The sequence below is a fragment of the Paroedura picta genome, chromosome 10 (genome assembly GCF_049243985.1).
Source record: "Paroedura picta isolate Pp20150507F chromosome 10, Ppicta_v3.0, whole genome shotgun sequence".
Taxonomy (NCBI): Eukaryota; Metazoa; Chordata; class Lepidosauria; order Squamata; family Gekkonidae; genus Paroedura; species Paroedura picta.
In genome coordinates, this window is record NC_135378.1 from 37,785,551 (window position 1) to 37,807,238 (window position 21,688).

The window sequence follows — 21,688 nt, forward strand, 5'->3', positions numbered from 1 at the left end:
GTGAGCTGGGTCCCTTTCCCCACTCCCCAAACCCTGAAATTGCCCCATGGTCTGCTCTACCACGGTAGGCCTCCCTCCCTGCAAACTACCCAGAGTAAAAAAAAAAGGAGTGGGAAGAAAAAAAAAGAAACCCAACCAACTCCCAAAGGATTAAGTGCACTTCCTGATGAAGGGGTGGTTTCTGTGTACTTAACTTGGGGCTAGGAGGCTTGGACTGCAGATACAGCTTTGCAGATAACTATTCCTTCTGCCAATACCCTTGGACTGCCTGAACGAACCTTTGACTCACTGGGCTGTCTGACCTTGCATTCTGTCTGTCCCTTGGCATTCTGTTTTGGATACTAATTCTCCCTGCCATCAAGAGCTGGTTCTTATATGTCGTTTTTCTCTATCAGCAAGAGTCTCAAAGCAGCTTACATTCGCCTTCCCTTTCCTTTCTCCACAACAGACACCCTGTGAGGTAGATGAGGCTGAGGTCACCCAACTGGCTGTGGGAGAGCCCGAGGTCATCCAACTGGCTGCATGTGGGGGGTGGGGAATCAAACCTGGCTCGCCAGATTAGAAGTCCACCCTCCTAACTACTACACCAAACTGGCTCTCAACTGCTGAGCTAATTTATATGGAGCTCTTTGAACACTCTAAAAGCACTGTATCCATTCTTATTACCTGTGATAGCAATAATACTGATAATGATTAATTATGAGTGTAGATTTATATCATTAGTTTCTATCAATGAAACAATCTATTTATATTTATATAGCCGCATGTTTTGCATGCATGCAATAATGGCAAACCTTTTGCCAAGAGACGCCCATTCTGCATTTTTTTTGTTATATAATAAGGAACATTCAACCAGAGTTTGCTTTTTAAATTAAATGTTTATTGGAAAACTAAACAACTGCTATGTAAAAAAAATTGCACTCTTCCCAAATACTGAATCTCATTCAATTGAAATTTCAGCCAAGTCTGACCTAACTTTATGAGCGATTCACTCAAGCCAGTTATGTTTATCAGGATTTAAGAGGTCTTTATATACTGAGCTGTAGAAGAAGCCCCCGAACAGAATAAAATTGGCAACCTTTTCTGTAAGGTCGAACTGAAAGAAGGGAATGCTCCTTCTTTTCTCAGTATAAACATCCAGCATTTCTGTAATGTTGGCCTCAATACATCTCTGATCTAGTATCACTCACTATCCAAAAACAGAACAGAGCATCAAACTATTAAGTACAGACTAGTACTTAATCTGACAAATGTCACTTTTTCAGTGATTGGTTAAACAAAGTACCCTATATAATTGCATATAAGCCTAGTTTTTCAGCACCTTTTTCACACTGAAAAAGCCCTCCTCGGCTTTTTCATGGGTATATATGGTAATTGAAATAAAAGCCTGCTCCAGCCAGCCAATCATTGCTCTAGCAGCTTGTAGGACATCAACGGTTTAACTGAGGGACTCTGATCTTTTTTCCCCTTTTGTCTTCACTTCTTTCTCTTCTTAATCACTTCTTCCAAACTATTCTTTTGGTTTCTGTGGGTGAAAAACGGGGTACAAAAACCAGCAGCTATTAATCCTCCTGACTTTTCTGTATTTGTTGGGGGGGGGGAGGCTGGATGGGAGAGCCTGTGATGATGGAGCATTTCCCATCCTTGGCTTATATGTGAGTCAGTAAGTTTGCCCAGATTTTGTGGTAAAATTTGGTGCCTTGGCTTTTATGCGGGTCAGCTTATATGCGAGTATATACGGTAAGCATTCAACAAACCTGCAATTAATACTACTGCTTTTCCACAAATTCTCTGCTGATATAAAATCCAACATTCTCACTTCTAATTAGTATATCTGAAATGAATAGCTAAGTACAGACCATTAATTTTCTTATATATGGTTACTCATGCTTGGTGATGGGAAGCGTCAAGTCACAGTTGACTTATGGCAACCCATGAGGTTTTCAAGACAAGAGACATTCAAAGGTGGTTTAGTCATTGTCTGCCCCTGGTATTCCTAAGAGGTCTCACTTCCAAATACTAGCCAGGCCTGACCCTGCTTAGCTTCGAAGATGAGATTGGCCTAGCCTGACCTATTCAGGTCAACTCACACTTACAAATCCCTAATTATACTATTATTTACAAAGCTGTCCTGTAAATTTTGATTATTGCTACTTAAGTAAGTTATCAGCCTAAAATATAAGAAGAGTGCCAAAGATTTATCAAATCAGTATAAAATTCAACCAATAACATTTCTTATAAATAACCAACATCACCAGGAATGGTTTTGACATTTAAACTCAAACTACCACAGTACAGAAAGAATCTACATTGTTTTAGAGTTCTAAAATCACGAGACACATTGAACAAACTGTTAAAAAAAAACTAAGCTCATCCATTTTATTCAACCACACAGTGAAATTCATATACAACTGCTTGAAGCTGTGCAGAACATAACATGCTAACACCATAACTTTAAAAAAGGGTCTGAAATATATCCACTGAAAGCATGTAGCATTAAAAATAGAACTCCTTCACACATGCCCCTCCACATGGTTGCCACCACTGAATGGCTCTACTGCTACAGGTGGACTGTTGGCGGCTATAGATTTATTTTCACATTTCTATACTGCCCTTCCCTGTGGGCTCACAGTGGCTTACAGAACTGATCCAACAATTTAGCAAATAAATAAACATTAAAACATTAAATTATTATTAAAATCTATCTATCATAAAACCCAGGGGCTCACTACCTTTGGTGGGGGGATGAAGGGATTTTTTAAACAGTATGTACAGAACATTCAAAATGATTTTCATCTGTATGGCTAAGTTACATACAGTGTTGTCCTAAGCAAATATATCTTTCTAGACCCAGTGACTTCAATAGATTTAGAAGGGTGTAACCCTGTTTAGGACAGCACTGTTGGATATCGTGAATAAACTGGCTCACATTTGTTCATTTCCCCCCCTTTAAGCTAAGTCATTTGTTATTTCTTAAAGTCTCTTTAAATAAATACATTGATTGGCTGGTTGCAATGAAACTGACATTTTAAGAAAGTGTCACAAAGACTTGTGGACTACCATTGATTGTTTCTGAATGGAGAGCCACTATCAATTACTTCTGGTTGATTTATTTATGATACCTGAGAAAATAAAACTGTGCAGCACAGACTGTTCTGACACAGGCAGCTAGACATTGGTTGTCATTGTACAAAATCTGGGTATATGGGTAAAAGTCAGGATATATGTTTTAAAATTAATTACCAATGATACATACCAACGATAGCATTCCAAAGTGCAGTATAGCAACAATTATATAAGGATGCTTAGTAATGAACACCATGTAAACTACTGTTATAAGATTAATGTGTGATTTGGTTTCAATGCAGATCTACATACATCCCCAAGTGAAATTTTTGGGTCCTAGTTTTTATTAAACCACTGTCCACATTTTTGCTTTTTGGAGAGATGCCTTTTAAAAAATGTGTTAGCGAGAATTGCCAGAGCTGTCATTCAGCTCCCTCCTGAATGAATTTGATTTTGGATTGGTGAATGCATTTCTCTTACCTCTAGCACATATACATATAATTGCACACACATGAACATTTAAGTACGATTCCCCATCCAGCCTCTCATTTCGCACACTGCAGCCTCAGGATGTATATTTTGAAATGTTAATTGCACAACCAATCACCTTGAGTTCTATAACCTTCACTAATCAAACCACAGTTGGCCAGTGAAATCTCTGAACCAGTTTGTCTCATCTCCACACGGTGCCAAAATAACATTAACAGACATCATATTATGTTGTAGGCTGACACATATTTTTCTGTCACCCACACAGGTCCAGAGGGCAAATTTCAGATACTTGTTCATTGCTTTCATTACCCATTCAGGAATTTCAAAGCGCTTAAGCATTCCTTCTGCGGCAGAACTTCTAGCCCTACCAACTCAGCAAGGCTGGAATCCACTGGTTTCCAGTCAGATATAAGACATATGATAAGACAATGAAAAAAATAATAAAAGAGAGAACTGAAATCCAGAGCAGTAACATAATTTTAAGTAGATGTTTTCAGCTCTTACTTGAGTATGTGAAGGTGGCAAGCCTTTTCGGCCATACACTCCAATCAATGCATCTTTCTGAAGGGAAATATTGAATTTTAGAAACTGTGGCTGGTCAATGAAAAGTTGTGACCTCCAGAAGATCCCAGGAGGAACCTCTTGAGTTGATCTCCGACCTATATCAAGTTCTCCAGAATCTATAGTATTGTTTTCTTGTGCAAATCCTCCTAATTTTCCTAGGAGATTAAAAAAATGTTAAGAGATCAAATGTTTGTTTCATTCATTCTTTAACTAAGCAGTCAAATATTTAGACTGATTTCAATTGAAATGTTACTTCAGACTCATTCAGAGAATACTAATGATCCCAGGGAATTTCTCTGTAGAACTAACTCCACAAGGGCAGCTTACACAAATATCTTCAAAGTCAAAATCCCATGACTTCCCTCAGGTATACTTTTAAGCAAAGAGTTGTAGGACATACTCTCATTCTGATCACTCTTAACCTAATTTTTTAAAATAAAGGATGTACCTTGTTAAGTAGGATTAACACTGGTGTTTATTATTCACTCTAAATACACAGTACGCTTAGAATTGAAAATTAAGATGAAATGGGGTATACAGCTCTGCAGACAAATTCTTATGTAAACAGCTAGCAAAACAATCAGTGGGACTGATAAGTCCAATTTTACACTACATTAGGTCGTACAGCATTCATTTACACACCAGGAATGCTCTCCCAAGTATTTTCAAAATGTACTCAGTTTTCTGAAAAATCTGTAAACAGCCCGTGGCGCCACGGGCGCCACGGACTGTATAAAGGAGTAAGGGGTAGTGGGGAGGAGTTAGGGCGGGACCGGTCCGGGATAAAAACTCAGGGGGGGCCAATCAGGAGCCGCGAAGCGGCTCCTGATTGGCCCCTCCGAGTGTCAATCCCGCCCCAAGCAGACAATGGGGAGCCGCGCGAAGCGCGGCTCCCCATTGCCTGCTTCACTCGCTCGGAAAATGGCGGCCCGCCTGGTGAGAGCCTCGGCTGGGGGGTGGGCTGGGAAGCCTTCTCTCGGCCGGCGGAGCGGCCTCGCAGCGTTGTGGACGCTGCGAGCCCGCTCCGCCGGCCGAGAGAAGGCTCCAGAGAGCCTCGGGGGGGGGGGGAAGGGAAGCCTTCTGCCGCCGGCCGCAGCGGGCTCACAGCGTCGTAGACAGAAAAAAAAACCCTGTAGGAGCCTTTCGCAGATCCAAGCAGCAGAAAACAAAACCCTGAAGGAGCCTTTCCCAGCTCCAAGCAGCAGAAAAAAAAACCCCTGTAGGAGCTCCAAGCCGGCACGCCCACGAGAGCTAGCAGGAAAAAAAAACCCTGTAGGAGCCTTTCACAGCTCCAAGCAGCAGAAAAAAAAACCCTGTAGGAGCCTTTCCCAGCTCCAAGCAGCAGAAAACAAAACCCTGAAGGAGCCTTTCCCAGCTCCAAGCAGCAGAAAACAAAACCCTGAAGGAGCCTTTCCCAGCTCCAAGCAGCAGAAAAAAAAAACACTGAAGGAGCTCCAAGCCGGCACGCCCACGAGAGGCAGCAGAAAAAAAAACCCTGTAGGAGCCTTTCCCAGCTCCAGGCAGCAGAAAAAAAAAACCCTGTAGGAGCTCCAAGCCGGCACGCCCACGAGAGGCAGCAGAAAAAAAAAACCCTGTAGGAGCCTTTCACAGCTCCAAGCAGCAGAAAAAAAGACCCTGTAGGAGCCTTTCCCAGCTCCAAGCAGCAGAAAAAAAAAACCCTGTAGGAGCTCCAAGCCAGCACGCCCACGAGAGGCAGCAGAAAAAAAAAACCCTGTAGGAGCCTTTCACAGCTCCACGCAGCAGAAAAAAAAAGCACCTCCTTGTGTCCCCTGGGTCCTAGCGCCCATTGCATTCCTGGTTGCAATGGGCTTTCTTGCTAGTAATTATATAAAACCTTGCTTATTTAAATGAGTGATATAATGTGTGAGCGCACACGCACACACACACAAAGGCAGAATTTGGAATATTGGTTTGGAATAGCCCCATTTTACACTGACATAAACAATAACTTTTGGATGTATGTGACTGATACTACACTTCACATGCTCCTTTCCCAAAACCTACAAAAGGAACATTTCACGCTATAACCCAGTCATATGAACCAGCACTCTCAACCACTTCATTGTGCTCTCTTGATGCTGCCTATGCAGTCAAAATGCTTTTCTGTACATTTCATATTTAATTTTTCAAAAACTCATCCTATGCTACACAGACACATTTTTTTCTGGACTACAGTCAATGAATATATCTGTCCTCTACCATTAGCTAGCACAGTGTGGTGTAATAATTAGCATAGGATCTGACAGTGTTCGCATAGGATCTGAGAGACCTAGATTCAAATCCCCACTGGATATATTGGGTAACTTTGGGCCAGTCACTGTTTCTCAGCCTACCTACATTACAGGGCTCTTGTGAGAATAAATTGAAAAAGTGGAAAATATCCTATTGGGGGGCAGGGGAAGAAAACTGGGATAAAAATGCAAAAAACAATAATGTATTCTCAGGTTTTCCAACTTAATTAAATTGAACAGCACATTGTTGTTGAAAAATATTACAAAGTGCTTACAATCAGTTTAAAATTTCCTGGTGTTTATAAACTACTTATAAAAGCTACAATGAGCAGAACCTACACTTTCAAATGACCCCTTTTCCCACAGAGCAATAAGAACATCCACCAGTAGGAACTTCATGAAGTTTTCTGTATTACTTCTTAATATCCCCTTCCTAAACATATATAGGTAAAGGTAAAGGTATCCCCTGTGCAAGCACCGAGTCATGTCTGACCCTTGGGGTGACGCCCTCTAGCGTTTTCTTGGCAGACTCAATACGGGGTGGTTTGCCAGTGCCTTCCCCAGTCATTACCGTTTACCCCCCAGCAAGCTGGGTACTCATTTTACCGACCTCGGAAGGATGGAAGGCTGAGTCAACCTTGAGCCGGCTGCTGGGATTGAACTCCCAGCCTTATGGGCAAAGCTGTCAGACGGCTGCCTTACCACTCTGCGCCACAAGAGGCTCATTAAACATATATACACTGGTATAAAATGGCTAACATACTGCAGACTTCTAAAGATACATAGACCTTTTCCACAACAGGAATCCGCCTTGGCGCAGCGCTCATCTGGTCATGAGGCTAATTTCTGCTTCTGGATGAGGTTGTCTCTGGCCAGGGACCACCCCAGGCTGGCACTGATGTTATCCAGAAGCAGAAATTATCCCTATGACTGAATGCTGGGCCAGATTCCTGGTGCGGAAAAGGTCTGGGGTTTGCTCCTGTAATTCACCTCTGCAAAGTGTGGACTCCAGTGAAGGAGTAATGCTATCAAGGAAGGAGTCTTGTTCCAGAGTCCTCCAAAGCACGATTCCTCATTTAGCAGAAGCATCCATGAAGATTCAACCTGGGCAATCTGAAGGTCAGTCCAAGGTATCACTGTTACCATCAGACCCACTGTTTGTGTCCAAGCATTTTGGAAACTGGGATGGACATAGAAACATTTCATGGCAGAGAACAAAAACGGCTCTGTATCTTAAACAAGAGGCTGTTTATTCAAGACCATATAGAATAATCAGAAACACATAAAATAATATATGAATGCTCCTAGCATTATTGGCTTCTCCTAATATACTAAATGGTTTCTTTAGATGAAGTGAATGGCTGAGGGCATAAAGGCTGACAACATAGAAACCAGCTGTCTTTTTTTTGCCTCCTGGCTTTTTCATTCTACTGTCTTTACAGACATGTGTCAGTTCTTGTTCAAACTCATCAGTGTCTGTTCCCACTAAGCCAAGTGTACTTTCTTTTCCCCTCCAAGCATTAAGTACTACACACTGGGAAAAAATTATCTATACATATGCATCCTGAATTGACAGTGACTACTCGGAAAAGAGATTTGACCGGGGGAGGGGGGTCACAGCAGACAGCTCAGTGGAAACATGAATTTTCAAGCAATGGAAAAGGAATGTGCACTGAAATTTGCATAGGGAGTGATTTTTTTCATCATAAGATTCTAGCAAAATTAAAGCAAAGTCAAAATAAAGAAACAGGAGAAAAGAGCACAGTTAAAAAGTTGAACATTGTCAAGCTTTATAAAATACATAAGCAGTCTAAAATTTTCTACTCAGTATTTATTCTCTGAAGATCTTATGAGGCCTAGTATAAAGTAATTCCCAAGAAAAATTCTAGAAGGGTAGTCTCTTGCAACAAAACATTAACTGAATCTTTCATTACTTGAAAAACTAGTACATTTATAGTAGCATAAGATTTTTACCTAAAGCTTATTTCATTAGATGCATGATATGAATCTGTACACATGCACAGAGAAAAAAACAATGAAAACTAAAACTAAATTGTGCTATTTAGAAAGTAAAAGGGAAAGGGAGAGAACAATTTAACTTTATTTGAGGTGACAAAATGCTGATAAACAGCATCCATACTTGCTATGTGCCTACATGCTAACAGGGAAGAAGTCAGCGGGACGTCTCTTGTGTAGAGTTGTCCAGCAGTGGTAGGGTGAGAGTGTTGGGGGGAGGGGCAGAATCCTAGGGGGGAAAGGAAATAAAAATACTTACAGGGAATTCTTACCGCAGAATTCCTAGCAATTCCTACAGATACCAAGAAGTGACAAAGAGTAACTCTACCATAGAGTTTCTATAGATTCCTAGAGCTAACCTTTGTCACTTCTGGGTAGTTCTAAGAATTGTCAGGAACTCTGTTAAAAACTTCCTTTAAATGCATTTTTCTTTTAAATTTTTCTCTCTCCACCTCCTCCACTAGCAGTGGCAACTGCATCCTCATCCCCCCCCCCCCCCCCAACCAAGGGGTCTTGGAAAGAAGTTAAGCAATTTCTGTGCTACTGAGGAAAAGGCTCCACCTACTGTATTTCTCAGAGGATCAAATCAAGCTGTACAGGTGTTGAGAATGTCATATTTTAAAATACAACACACAAAATATAGGGGAATAGTGTAGAAGTTATGATAGATAAAACAAGTTCTGCCTTCTTTGTATTCTTAAATATATGATAAAATTATTTCAACAGTTAATACTGCTATATTTTCACTTCTTCCTATCTTTGATACTTGTATGGTATCCTAATTTGACTTCAAATTTATATTTGAATACACCAAAAGAAAATACAGTTAGTTAATTATTTGAAGCATTGAAATATATTGTAATAAAGCTTGAGTATTACAATGTCAAAGCTGCATTTGAATATTTATTAGAGCAAATATATATTTATTGTTTCTTATATTGCAATCTCATACAAAGTTACTCCAGTCAAAGCCCACTGAAACCAGAGGGTTTAAACTGGAGTAGCTGCATAACGTTGCACTGCTAAAGTTGTAGAAACTCAAATCAAAGCTGCGGAAATGTTATTTACCAAATGGTTAGACTGATGTTTAAACAAATAAGCAAAAGGGAATTAATATAGCTGAACTAATAATACAAAATAGATTCAGTATAATTTACTAAGATATTAAAAGATTAACAGTGATTTCTGCAGAGCACAATCTAATATAATTTCAAGCTTTCATGGGCAGCTTTAATGACAATATCAAAGAATAAGATTTGATTCCTAGGCAGTCAGTAACACAACATTCAACTGCATGACATAACCATAGATTCATATCTCCCACAGTGAGATATCTGGGATGACACTATATATTGTTTAAAAACAATTTCCTACTTTAGAGTAGTACAGCCATCATAGCTGAACCAAAATTCTAAAACAATTTCTTCCTTGGAAACATAAAAATGAACAATTTAATTAAGAAGCCTTTTAATTATACTTAAACAGTATTCGAATGTTGCACCGATGACATTTATGGAAAAGAATTTTATCTTAATTAACACTTAACCATCACTATACTTCAAGTTCTAATGTATGTAACTTCAGCATATGATCTCTACTATATCAAAGTAAAGAAATGACTGGGATGATTATTCATTTTGTATTGCTACAAGGTATAGAATAACAAACAACATCAAGGACATGCCAGAACATTTATTCTCTTTGAGGAGCTGTGAAATCTTTGTGAATTTTTGTGGAGATATGTGGTGGGTCATGAACTGCTGGGAATGTTGTAAGTGTATCACATTTGCAGCAAAGAAAAATTAACTGGCATTTAACATTAACTACATGTCATTATTGTTCTTCTGCACAGTGAAACTGAAATTACTTAGTTCACACATTCATTTTAATAACACAAGGAAGCTGCTGGATACCATTGTGATTTTGGCTGCTTTGATTAACGCAAATTTGTATATTGCTATGGTTTTGCCTAAAGTGTTAACTGGTGACACATAATAAGAGCCTGAATGCTCCTTCCCAGCTCTATCGTTTGGTGACAGACCTTTAGGCTTCAGGGATGGACAGAGACAAAACTAGAAGCAGTGGCAGTTCAAACTGGGGGAGACAAAGCATGTGAATCTGTGTGTGTAGTTTCCATTGTGGATGGCTCACAACAGTCAAAGCAAACTTCTAGCTCTAAATGGAACTTCAATGAAAATGCTATTTAAGTTCAACTTGATAAACAGGTCATCTAAAAAAAAAGGGGGGGGGAACCCTTTCCTCAGGTGTGCTACCAAAGAGAGCAAGACCTTGATGAATGTCCTGAGAGCCAACTCGAGGCCAAAGAGGCCTGTATGGTAATGGTGGCTGTCATATGCAAACTGCAGGAACCTGCGATGGGATAGCAAAACTGGAATATGCAAGTAGGACTCTGATAGATCTTTGGAGGCCAGGAAAGTGACGTTCTAGATCAGGGGTAGTCAAACTGCGGCCCTCCAGATGTCCATGGACTACAATTCCCAGGAGCCCCTGCTAGTGAATGCTGGCAGGGGCTCCTGGGAATTGTAGTCCATGGACATCTGGAGGGCCGCATTTTGACTACCCCTGTTCTAGATGGTGGAGATTATTGATCTCAGGGTCTCCATCTGGAATTCTTTTCATCACTATAAACTTGTTTAACTACTTCAGGTCTAACATAGCTCTGACCGAGCTGTTATTTTTAGGCACCACAGACATTATCGAGTATACACCTTGAGTCTTCTGCTCCAAGAAAATAGGCTCCACTGCCCCAATGCCCAATATATGTTGATGCTTGAGAGGGCATTGATATTGTGGTACTGGACGAAAACAGACTGAAGGGAGAACTCCAGAGAGTAGCTTTATGACACCATCTCCAACATGTAGTTGCTGCCTGCTTCTGGCTTGCTTTGATCTAAATCCTGAGGTTCTTTTCATGTGACAAAAGGACTGAAATTTTTTTCTTAGCCTGTAATCATTTTTAGAGTGCAAGGCCTTCTTTTTGTTCTTGACCTTGACCAAATACTTATCCAATTCCTCCCCAATAAGCAGCATACCCTTTAAGGGGATGCAGTCAACTTTAGAACATGAGTAGGGATCTGCCTCAAAGGTTCTAAGGCAGGTATTTCTCCTTGCTACCATGTTGGATGCCATGAATCTATATATTATCAAGAGCTTCATCTTAGCCTGTGCACTCCCAGCCGCTCAAATTGAAGGCTGATGGAGCCTCCTGCCTGCTGTGCTCAGTCAGGCTTGTCAGGCTCACCACTGTGTTATTCCAAGCTATCCTCCAGCTGACAAGATGGTTTCAGCACCACAATCTGAGCTGCCTCACAATTCCCTGGTGCTGGCCAGCTGAATGCGGCATAGCTGCCACATATCCTGATGTTCTCTGAGGCTCAAAGCTGGCTGGGAAGGGGAAAAAAGGCACCAATGGGCACCATCAGGTTGTTGCCCTTACACATACCCTACTCCCAGAAAGGGAGAAGCCTTGTACCAGATCTTCTAAAGCATCCAACCCCCCCCCCCCTGAATTTCAGGATTATTCTGTCCTCCATGAGCAAAGTGCAAGTCTTGCTATAAGGGCAGGGCCGGAAAAAACTGGAGACCACCAGGACAAGCCCTCCCCAACAGTGATTACAAAGCTGCTTGACCCTGACACCTAGAGGAGGAGCTTCATCCCAGGTGTGAGGCTGCCCCCCCCCCACCAAGACCACTGGAGAAAAAGAGCACAGCAGAGTGGCTTGCCATATATGGTAACAGTACTGGTACTCAATAGGAGGGGATAAAGGGAGGGGAATTGTTGATCCATAAAATCCTGAATATATATATATATATATAACTGCATCGGTAGCTGTTGGTGCCACATTCTTCAGGTATGCATGCTTACTTATTACAGTTCTTTGTAAGGATAATGTTTTTAAGCTAATAAGCAAGCATGCAGCATATTTGGCATTTGATTTGATATTTGGCGTTTCTATGTAAACGTTCAAAAATGTTTTATGTAAACCGCCCAGAGCCGTAGGGAAGGGCGGTATGAAAATCTAAATAAATAAATAAATAAATAAATAAATAAATTTTAAAATGCATTAGTAAAATTGTATCTGTTCATATATTAACATAACTAATTTAAAAAAATGTAACCTCTCTTTTTCTGCCATGCAGAAAATATGTCAATGGTGCAACTAAAAACAAAATATTATATAAAAAGTTTGAATGGTTAATCATACCTGAAGAATGTGGCACCCACAGCTACCGATGCAGCTATATATATATTCATTAAATGCACAATAGCTCCTTTCCCTCCTCCCTGCTTTGTGCTATAAGTAGGAAGCCACCCACATAAAGACAGAGATAATGGATACTAAAGTGCAAGACACAGATTTGAGGCACAAGGAATTGAGAGGAGGGAAAAAGCTGCATTCTCTTAGACAGGATGTCTGAAAGATGGCAAAAATGGGAAATTGAGCCATATCATTTCTATAATTTTGAACTGTGATGGACAGAAAAGGATTCCATCAGCAACCACAATGATGCAAAGGTCAGATGTTCATTGTGCAAGGGAAATGGATTAAAAAAAAAACTGGTGCAGCAAATACAGTATTCATCAACCATTTAAATCTGGGTTTCCATTCAAAAACTATTGATTTTAAAGCCTCTGTTAGCCAAAAGTGCACAGACTCTTTAAGATTTAGAAAAAAGAAGATTTAGAAAATCTTAAAGGGCAAAATAAGAAAAAGTCAATAGAATATAATCCCTTGATGTGGTTTGTGTTTTAAAAGCTCCTACAACAAAATTAATATAGTATTTGACTTTTATATATTGCCTGGAAGAGGCAGACTCAATATAATATCCTTATACAACTCTGGGAAAAGATAAACATCCTGTACATGACCTGATGTATTTCAGTAGGAAAAAAGCAGACATCTTCAGTATAACACACAGAAAGCCTTCAGCACTTTCCAAGACAGACAAGCAGGCCACCACTAACACAACACAACCATTTAAACATTGTGGTTGCTTTGTCTTCCACATAATAATTTCCAGACAGCAGATGCTTCCAAACTTCCCTCAGAGGCAGGGTTTGTTCCCAACAGAACAAACAGGTGTTTTTACATTGAAAACATGCCACCTTAATTTAAGCAGGAGGTAATGTAAGTGTTGTTGCTCACTACACACAATCCTTCTGCTGTCTCCTTTGTACCCCAATTGCATAGTTCTATCGATGGCTATGTTTGTCACAAAATATCCTTTTCACTGTAAATGGATAGATTCAAATGAGTAGCCGTGTAGGTCTGAAATAGCATAATAAAATCAGAGTCCAGTAGCACCTTTAAGACCAACAAAGATTTATTCAAGGTGTGAGCTTTCGAGTGCAAGTACTCTTCGTGAGACTGTGAACTTTGCTTGCACTCGAAAGCTCACACTTTGAATAAATCTTTATTGGTCTTAACGGTGCTACTGGACTACAAATGGAGTAAGACTAAAAATATGTCATGCTGAACATGTGAATAGAAACAAAATCACCCCAAATGAGCTGAATTAGAAAACCACAGAATTAGCTGGACATAATGGCATGACTATATTTGCCCCCAAAACTTTTCCTTACATGGTACCAACATGGAAACTGCTAAAGCAATACTGGAATCTCAAGACCATTAAGGCGACTTTGCTTTTTCCAAATTTCCAAGGACCCGTTGAATGTTTGATGAGCAAAATCCAAATGAACAAACGGACCAGATTTCTTACCCAGTTGACTTTCCGGAGTCACGCCACAGCATTTCACTTTAAAGTGTCACTTCCCTTCACCAATCCTCCAAATTCATATTTGTCTTCTAGTTTATGGGTATGTATTCTTTTTATTCCCCAGTTCCAACTCCTGATAGAATTATGACTCCCACAGCAAGTGTTTTTCTTTTGAGAGTATACCCAACAGGGGTGAGGGATGGTGAGGAAGGAACACTCCAAGAGCAGGTAAGAGAAAATACTTTGAAAAAAAATCCATTGTAGGAGTCCAGCTCCTGATAGTCATCTTTTTCACTTTTCCAATATAAGAATGTCAATCTGCTGCAAATTTGATTCAAGCACATGGAGATGTTTAATCAGAGAATTTCTCTATGAATACATTCAGCTTCTTCCCATTGGTCCAGAAACTGTTTAGACTGCAATCAGGGTATTGACTGGGATGCCCTAAACAACTTGCTAGAGCCCACAACCTTGGTTTCAATGAACTATTCAATGGTACCCAGTATAGTGGAAGTCACAATCATGCTGCCTGAAACTGTACTGTACAGCTGTACTTGAAATATATCCAACCTCTAGGATTTCAGATGTAAAAAAATACCAGACATACTGAGGCTCAGTATCCCCCCCCCCCACAGTGCCGGACAAACAGCTTTGAGCTTGGGCTGCCTTGGCTCAGCCTTCTCCAATGTCGAACAGTGTGCTTTGAGAGAGGCTCCCCCTGCCTCCAATACAGTTCCTGAAGGTATACAGATACTCAGGAATAATATGGAGGGGACCTCTGTATACTGTAACTGGAAGGAAAATGGGTTCATTCTGGTCCACAAAGGGTACTCTGCAAGTGGATTTCATTGGAAGCAAGCTAGCATATGTGCACTGAACAAAGTTGTAATTTTACAACTTTTCAAAACGATTAAATTACAGAGACCCTGAAGAGTATGTGTAAACCTCTCATTGCTAATGAAGTTTGTACTTGCAAATTCAATGGATGTACAACAAGAAGTACCAATTGTGAGACGAGAGATCCTTAAAAAACTAATGCCTTAAAATGGATACTGAATAAAAGTTCAGAAGGGCACTTACCATTTTCACCAGAAGGTAATGTTACTGTGTTGGTTGGCACACTATCAGAATTAAATTTTCCATTTTCAAATGTGTCATTTTCAGTTTGTTGTAACTGCCAATTGAGGCCAAACAGATGCATTGCTGGTGGTAAAAAATATAATAATAATTAAACAATACATATGTCTTAAAGAACAGAAAACAAGAGATGCACAATCCATGTTTAACAGTCAATGGTTTCCAATGGTTTAGAGAACACTCTGAATTCTATATTTCGGCATGGGGTTGAACGTGAATCTGGTCTCGGCTAATGCTGTGCCATTGTCAGACCAGTATGCCCTTAAAGCCCGGCTAAGGCTGCCACCCCCTCCTCAATTGGGCAATGAGCAGATTTTAGCACGCCCATAGAGATTCCTGAATGCCCTGCAGGACCCAGTGCTTCCTGGCACCTCTCTGAATGGTCTGGTCAGCGACTGGCATGACACAATGCTAGCTGCAATTGACGAGATAGCTCTCTGCCTCCATCTCAAGTGGGCCCCTTGGTACACCAAGGAGCTCTGTGAGAAGAAATGGAAACTGAGACAACTAGAGCAAGTTGGGAAGAAGTCTCATGACGAAGTATAAGAGAGTAGTGGTCACTGTACAACAACACAGGTTGTCTGTGGGACACATGCCAGTTATCCTGCAAATGCCCTATAATTCCCTTAGTACTTTACTAATTTCCACATTAATACAGAATATACCTTCTGTCATACTTTCATTATATCCTTCGCTGATAAAATTTAGTCACTTTAAACAGAGGTTTTCTGCAGGAAAATTATTAATAATTCTGTCAGTGTTAGACCTTTAACAGTCAACTGAATTAAACAAAAATGACAAGGAAGCACGGTGTTTTCCTCAAGTATTTAAGGAAAAACTGAACCTGATCGAGCAGACAGCGTGCTAAAGATTTCAGTGAAGTTGTGCCCATTGAAGTAAAAGATTAAAAAGGCTACAGATTTTGAAATACAACCTTTAAAAGTCTCAAAAAGGTATCACGTGGTGCTTTGCTGCTAGCAATATAATATGCCATCCATAACTGAGGGAAAATACCTCCACTGCCTCTCCCTCCATGTGTCAAACTGCTGCTTGTTTAGTGTCAGTCTTCCCTCTCCTTGATCTTAGTTAATCGGGGATAACAACTGTGGTGATATCATGATACCAAATCTGATTTGACAAAGTTACTGGGTGAAAACACATTCTGCTGCTTCATAAAGGTATAAAAAACATGTTCCAAATGCCCAGGGTAACCTGGCCAACACCACCTGCACTATTCATTTTATATATAACATTTCTATGCCCCTATTCCATCTTATGGAGGGTACTCCCGGAAGAGAACATTAAAACAAAACATTAAAATATGAAAACATACCAGTCATCAAAATACACTCAAAACACATATGTAGGAAGGTTGCTGTTTTTTTAAATTAAATATAGCAATCGTATAAAAATGTAAACAAAAACATAAAGACATGGAGGGAGTCTCAAAAAAAAATATCATCCACTGGTAGAGGACAATAATGGTGTATGTTTGTGTGTGGAGGTGGGGGGAGATGAATGTCCCTAAGGAGAGCATTCCAAAGTCTGGTGCCACAGCTGAGAAGGCCCTTTCATGGGTACCTGAAGAATATTCATGTGAGAATAGGCAGGTATACTGGCCCCAAGCTTTATAGAGGCGTAAAGGTCAACATCTGCTTCTTGAATTGGTCTGGAAGCAAATTGGAAGCTGGTGTAGGCGAAACAAGACGAATTATATGGTCTCTACAACCCACTCCAGTCAGCATTATGGCCATAGCTGTAGCTTCTGGACAGTCTTTAAGGACACCCCCCCCCCCCTTACATACAGTGCATTGTAGTAATCTAATGTAGAAGTTAGCAGGTTTGCACCACAGGGACAATATTTTTCTTCCTAGGCATGTCTGCAGCTGGTGATCCAGCTGAAACTGTTGAAAGTTTCCAGCTGAAACTGCTGATCCAGCCGAAACTGGTGAAAGAAACTGGACACCGCTGCTACCTGTCTATTCAGTAAGAGGACTGGATCCAGCATCACACCCCCAGCAACAAACCTGTTCCTCTAGGGGGAGTACACCCCATCCAGAAGATGTCCTTGTTCCTAGTTCAGACCCCCCCCCCCCAGGTAGTTTTCACAGCCTCCCTGGGATCTGCTGGAATGTGAGACAGAGCAGAAAATTATTTTGATATTAATGACAGATCATCTCAAATTTCAATCTAGACAACCTTTCTCAATGATATTTCCTGGTTTGCATCACGCTGCTGTGGCAGTTTCAGAGGGTAGTTGTGTCAGTCTGCAGTAGATCAACTAGATTCAGATTCAGTAGTATGCTACACACCAACAAGATTTTGAGAGTATGAACTTTCCAAAGTCAAAGCCCCTTTTAACAAATATCATCAGATGAAGGGACCTTTGACTTTCAAAAGTTCATATTCCCCAAAACTAGCTATCACAGTGGTACTGGGTTGAAATCTACTATCTAGCTGTGTTTTGGAAGTTTCATTGCAGAGCTGGTAATGGTGATTAGATACATAAAATGTCCCTGAATGCCAGAACAACTATTGCTATTAATTCCTTTTAATTATTTCCCACTTTCTCTTTCTGTTAAAGCAGCACCCTTAAATTCTTGCTGTAATTATCTAGCATAGTCAGATCTCTGACTATGAAAGTGTTTCTTTTTGCACACCTTAAAGTGAGTTCTTCTTATTCCCAGAACCCTGCTCCTGTCAAAACATCATCATTTCTGGAGCACTGCCAGAATTATCCCACAATTTTAATGTACCTTGGATGAAATTCCTTTTCATGACTTGCCTACTGCTCATGTTTTACTGTTGCCTTAGTTTACTGTGAGCATGCAAAATCCCTGAGGCCAAATCTAATGTCAGTTACTCTGCCTCACTATAATGGCTTCATTGCAACAAAACAAAGATTGATTCCCACTCAGGGGGATCTAAATATTCATTATTCAAAATGTTTCAACTAGTCGGCTTTACTACTTAGCAGAACTGCAGCATCTCTATTACTGTGAATGTTAGAAAGTGGGAGACTGTCGATAGTGTTTTTAGCATCTTTCCAGTAAATGTTGACAGCCACAAGTGGAGAATAATCAAAATTCACCAATATATGTCAACAATCTCAAATTTCTGACATTTACAGTAACATCTCCATTCTCTGCAATGGTCACAAGCTTCCAGGTTTTGTATTGTTTGCATCTTGCTTATCTTGTAGCCTGAAAAGAAGTCTTCAAATCACAATCTTACTTAAATAAGACAGATCCAAATGCACAATAAAATATTCAATGTTAACAGCTTATCTGAAAAGTTCAAGTCTAGTAAATACAATTCATCTCATCCTGCTACACCTCAGCATTGGTCTTGAACTGTCCTATTGTTTTTCTATCACATAGACTAGAAAAGTTACTTTTACAAAAGAAAATCTTAACTGTTGCTTTATAGGCGTGACATCTCTCTCTTTCTCTTTCAGTTTGGGACGATTGGACCTGAAAAAAATTAATGTTTCTCCTAAAAGACCCAGCTCCCAATACTGATATGTTCTGAAAATCCTGATTATTTCCAGGTCCAATATACCTGAATGGAAAATAACTGAAGGGAGGGGGAAGCAGTGGCAAAGCTGCTAAAATCAACAGATAGGTGGCTCAACAGTCTCTTTTAGGCAGTCTTTTTGAACCAGACTGTCCAAAAGAGCTGGCCAAACAATCAGTCCTATGGGGAAGACTCTCCCTGCAGGACTGGCTAGGGCCTAGCTACTAAACCCAGCTACCCAACAGAGCAAGCCAAAGAGCCAATCCTATGGAGAAAACTCTCCCCGCAGGATTGTCTGGGGTCTGTTGGGCAGTCCATCTTGATGGTTATTGTGCTCAGACTACAATAACCTTAATCCAGCCATTCTAGCTTCTAGGGAAACTTCAGGTTTGATCTTATCCAGTTATATGTGCATGTATGTTGCTGAGCCAGCAACACAGGAGTCTGGTAGGGAGGTGGGGCAGTTCTCACACACCTCCTAAACTGCCAGTGAAGGAGCCAGGCCCAATAATGGTAGAGATGTGAGGTGGTGGTGGTGTACCAGGTTTGGGGATTTTAGAGAGAACTCATCAGAGCCTCACCTGGCCTAGCAAAAACCACTGAGCAACTTGCAACTAGCATAACAAACCAGACCTAGCTGTTTGCTACTCTTCAACAGGATCCACTCCACAGTGTGATATTAATCGGTTTAAAACTAGAGTGTTGGGAGGCCTAGGTCCAAATCCTCATTCTGCTATGGAATCATGATCGGTCAGTTAATTAATGAATTCATTATACATATGCTGCCATTCTGGGCCTGCTGTCTCCTAGGCCTGTTGTGAGGATAACATGGAGGGCAGAAAAATGCTGTAGGCAGCTCTGAGTCCCCACTGGGGACAAAAATAGGATCTAAATAAAGTAAACAACTAGTAAGTATAGTCAAAGACGGGGGCAGCTGAAATGGTGGTAGGTGAGTGGGAAAAGGAAGCATGGAAAACTGGGGATATGGGGGTTGCTAGAAGGAGGAAGCAGTGTGGGTAAGGGAATACAGGGGAAAGTGAACTACTCTGACAAGTCCATGTGGGTTCCCTACCATGCAAGAGGAATCAGCCTCCTGGCTAAAACTGTACAGAATTTGCAGAATTTTCCCAGTGAAAAGTTACCAGGGGGAGGGAAAAAGGGAAAAACTGAATGTGAGGGACAGATAAAAGTACACTGGTTGGTGGATGAGAAGAAAAGAAAGAAATAGGAAAAAATAATAGGTCTATGGGTGTTTTAAGGGAAGGAAAATAGGAAACAGTGGGAGAAGGCAAAATTAGATGTGTCCCTGCAGATTCTCTTGCTTGTACAATTCTATATTCTTAATTCACAGATGTTTTAGAAACAGCTACTAGAATAGTTACTTGTCCATAGCATTTAATTCTCTAGAAAGAGTTGTGAGTTCCTGCATTATGCAGGGGGTTGGACTAGATAACCCTGGAGATCCTGTCCAATTCTATGATTCTATGAAATGAAAAGATTAGTTGCTACAATTTATTAGTGACATAACTGGATTTATTCATATTCATTTTACATGGATTGTGAAGACGTATTTTGGGATAAGGAAGACTCCTTTTCAATGTTCACAGTTCCGTAGTATTCCCTTGGAATGTTCCCATTGCCCATAATGTATGAACACAATCATCTTCAAGCAGACCAACTCTTAATTTTGTAGAGGGCTTAATTCCTTTTATGGAGAAATTGTTTCCTCATGTCAAGTTAAGGCTACCATGATGGCTATTAAGGGCACAAATTTCTTGCTCCATTTACCAATTTGCTTGCCTTTTGATGTTTAAATTGGCTTAACCTTATGCCTGCACTTTGCACTTAACAGAATTAAAATATTTAATCTGCATATTTGCAATGATGACAAGTGAGGAAAGTGACCTCTAAATACAGCAGTTAAAAATGCTTATTTTTGCAAATAAAATTTGCTGTAGTTGAAAACATTTGCTATAGTATGTCCCTGTCAAGCTAAGTCACAACTCTCCCATGCTGTTAAATGCAAATGTTGTCATACAGCCAAGTTTTGAAATAACAAAAGACATAACAAAAGAAATAACAAAAGAATAAGGCCAATGTTTTTCATTTCTTGGCTTAAACATGGGTCAGTTGTGTGTGTGTGTGGACTTGAACCAGTCGACCATGGCCTCCAAACAACTGACCAATAAATTTGGAGGTATATATGGATAGTAGTCCATCAACAGATACAGCTGTGTGTCATCTGTTTATTGATGATATCCCTTTCCCAAACTCTGCATCAGCTGGGAGAGGGGGCGCATGAAGATGTTAAACCCTAGATCCATACCAGTCTGGCTTTCATCCTGGCCATGGGGTAGAGACTACACTGGTTGCCCTAACAGATGATATCCAGTGCTACCTGGACTGGGGCCATCATTGTCCTTTTAGATTTGTCAGCAGCATTTGATGTGGTTGATCACAAGCTGTTGGCCCACAGCCTCACTGGGACTGGGATCAGGGGGACTGTGATGAAATGCCTGGTCTCCTTCCTCCGGAATTGGACTCAGAGGACTGCAAGGGGGAGGAGGTGTTGAAGCCCTTGGTGCTCCCATGTGGAGTGCCACAGAGGGCGATATTCCCCCCCCCACACACACACACACGCACACACTTTTCAACATCTATATGTGCCCTCTAACCCAGCTGGTCCGGGGTTTTTGGCTGGAATATCACCAATGTGCGGATAACACTCAGCTCTACCTCCTGATGGCTGGCTGGCTGCACTCTCCCCTGGATACATTTGCCAGATCTTTGGAAGCTGGATGGCTCAGGCAGAGTTGTCTGAAACTCAGCCTCTCCATGATGGAGGTCCAGTGGCTGGGTAGAAGGGGGAGGGATCAGGCAGCGGACCACCCATGCCTGGATGG

At 40.8% G+C, this 21,688-nt stretch overlaps 1 protein-coding gene across 28 annotated transcripts in view; it reads right to left on the reverse strand.

Moving 5' to 3' along the window:
* The window catches only part of TENM3 (teneurin transmembrane protein 3), a 1,688,047-nt gene that overhangs the window by 119,188 nt on the left and 1,547,171 nt on the right, over positions 1-21,688 (reverse strand). For all 28 annotated transcript variants that reach the window (XM_077302333.1, XM_077302335.1, XM_077302356.1 and 25 more), the window contains 2 exons: positions 15,213-15,335; positions 4,063-4,277 (listed from right to left, as the gene is read on the reverse strand). In XM_077302333.1, the coding sequence (XP_077158448.1) occupies positions 4,063-4,277; positions 15,213-15,335 (338 nt within the window). The remainder of the gene's footprint in view (positions 1-4,062; positions 4,278-15,212; positions 15,336-21,688) is intronic.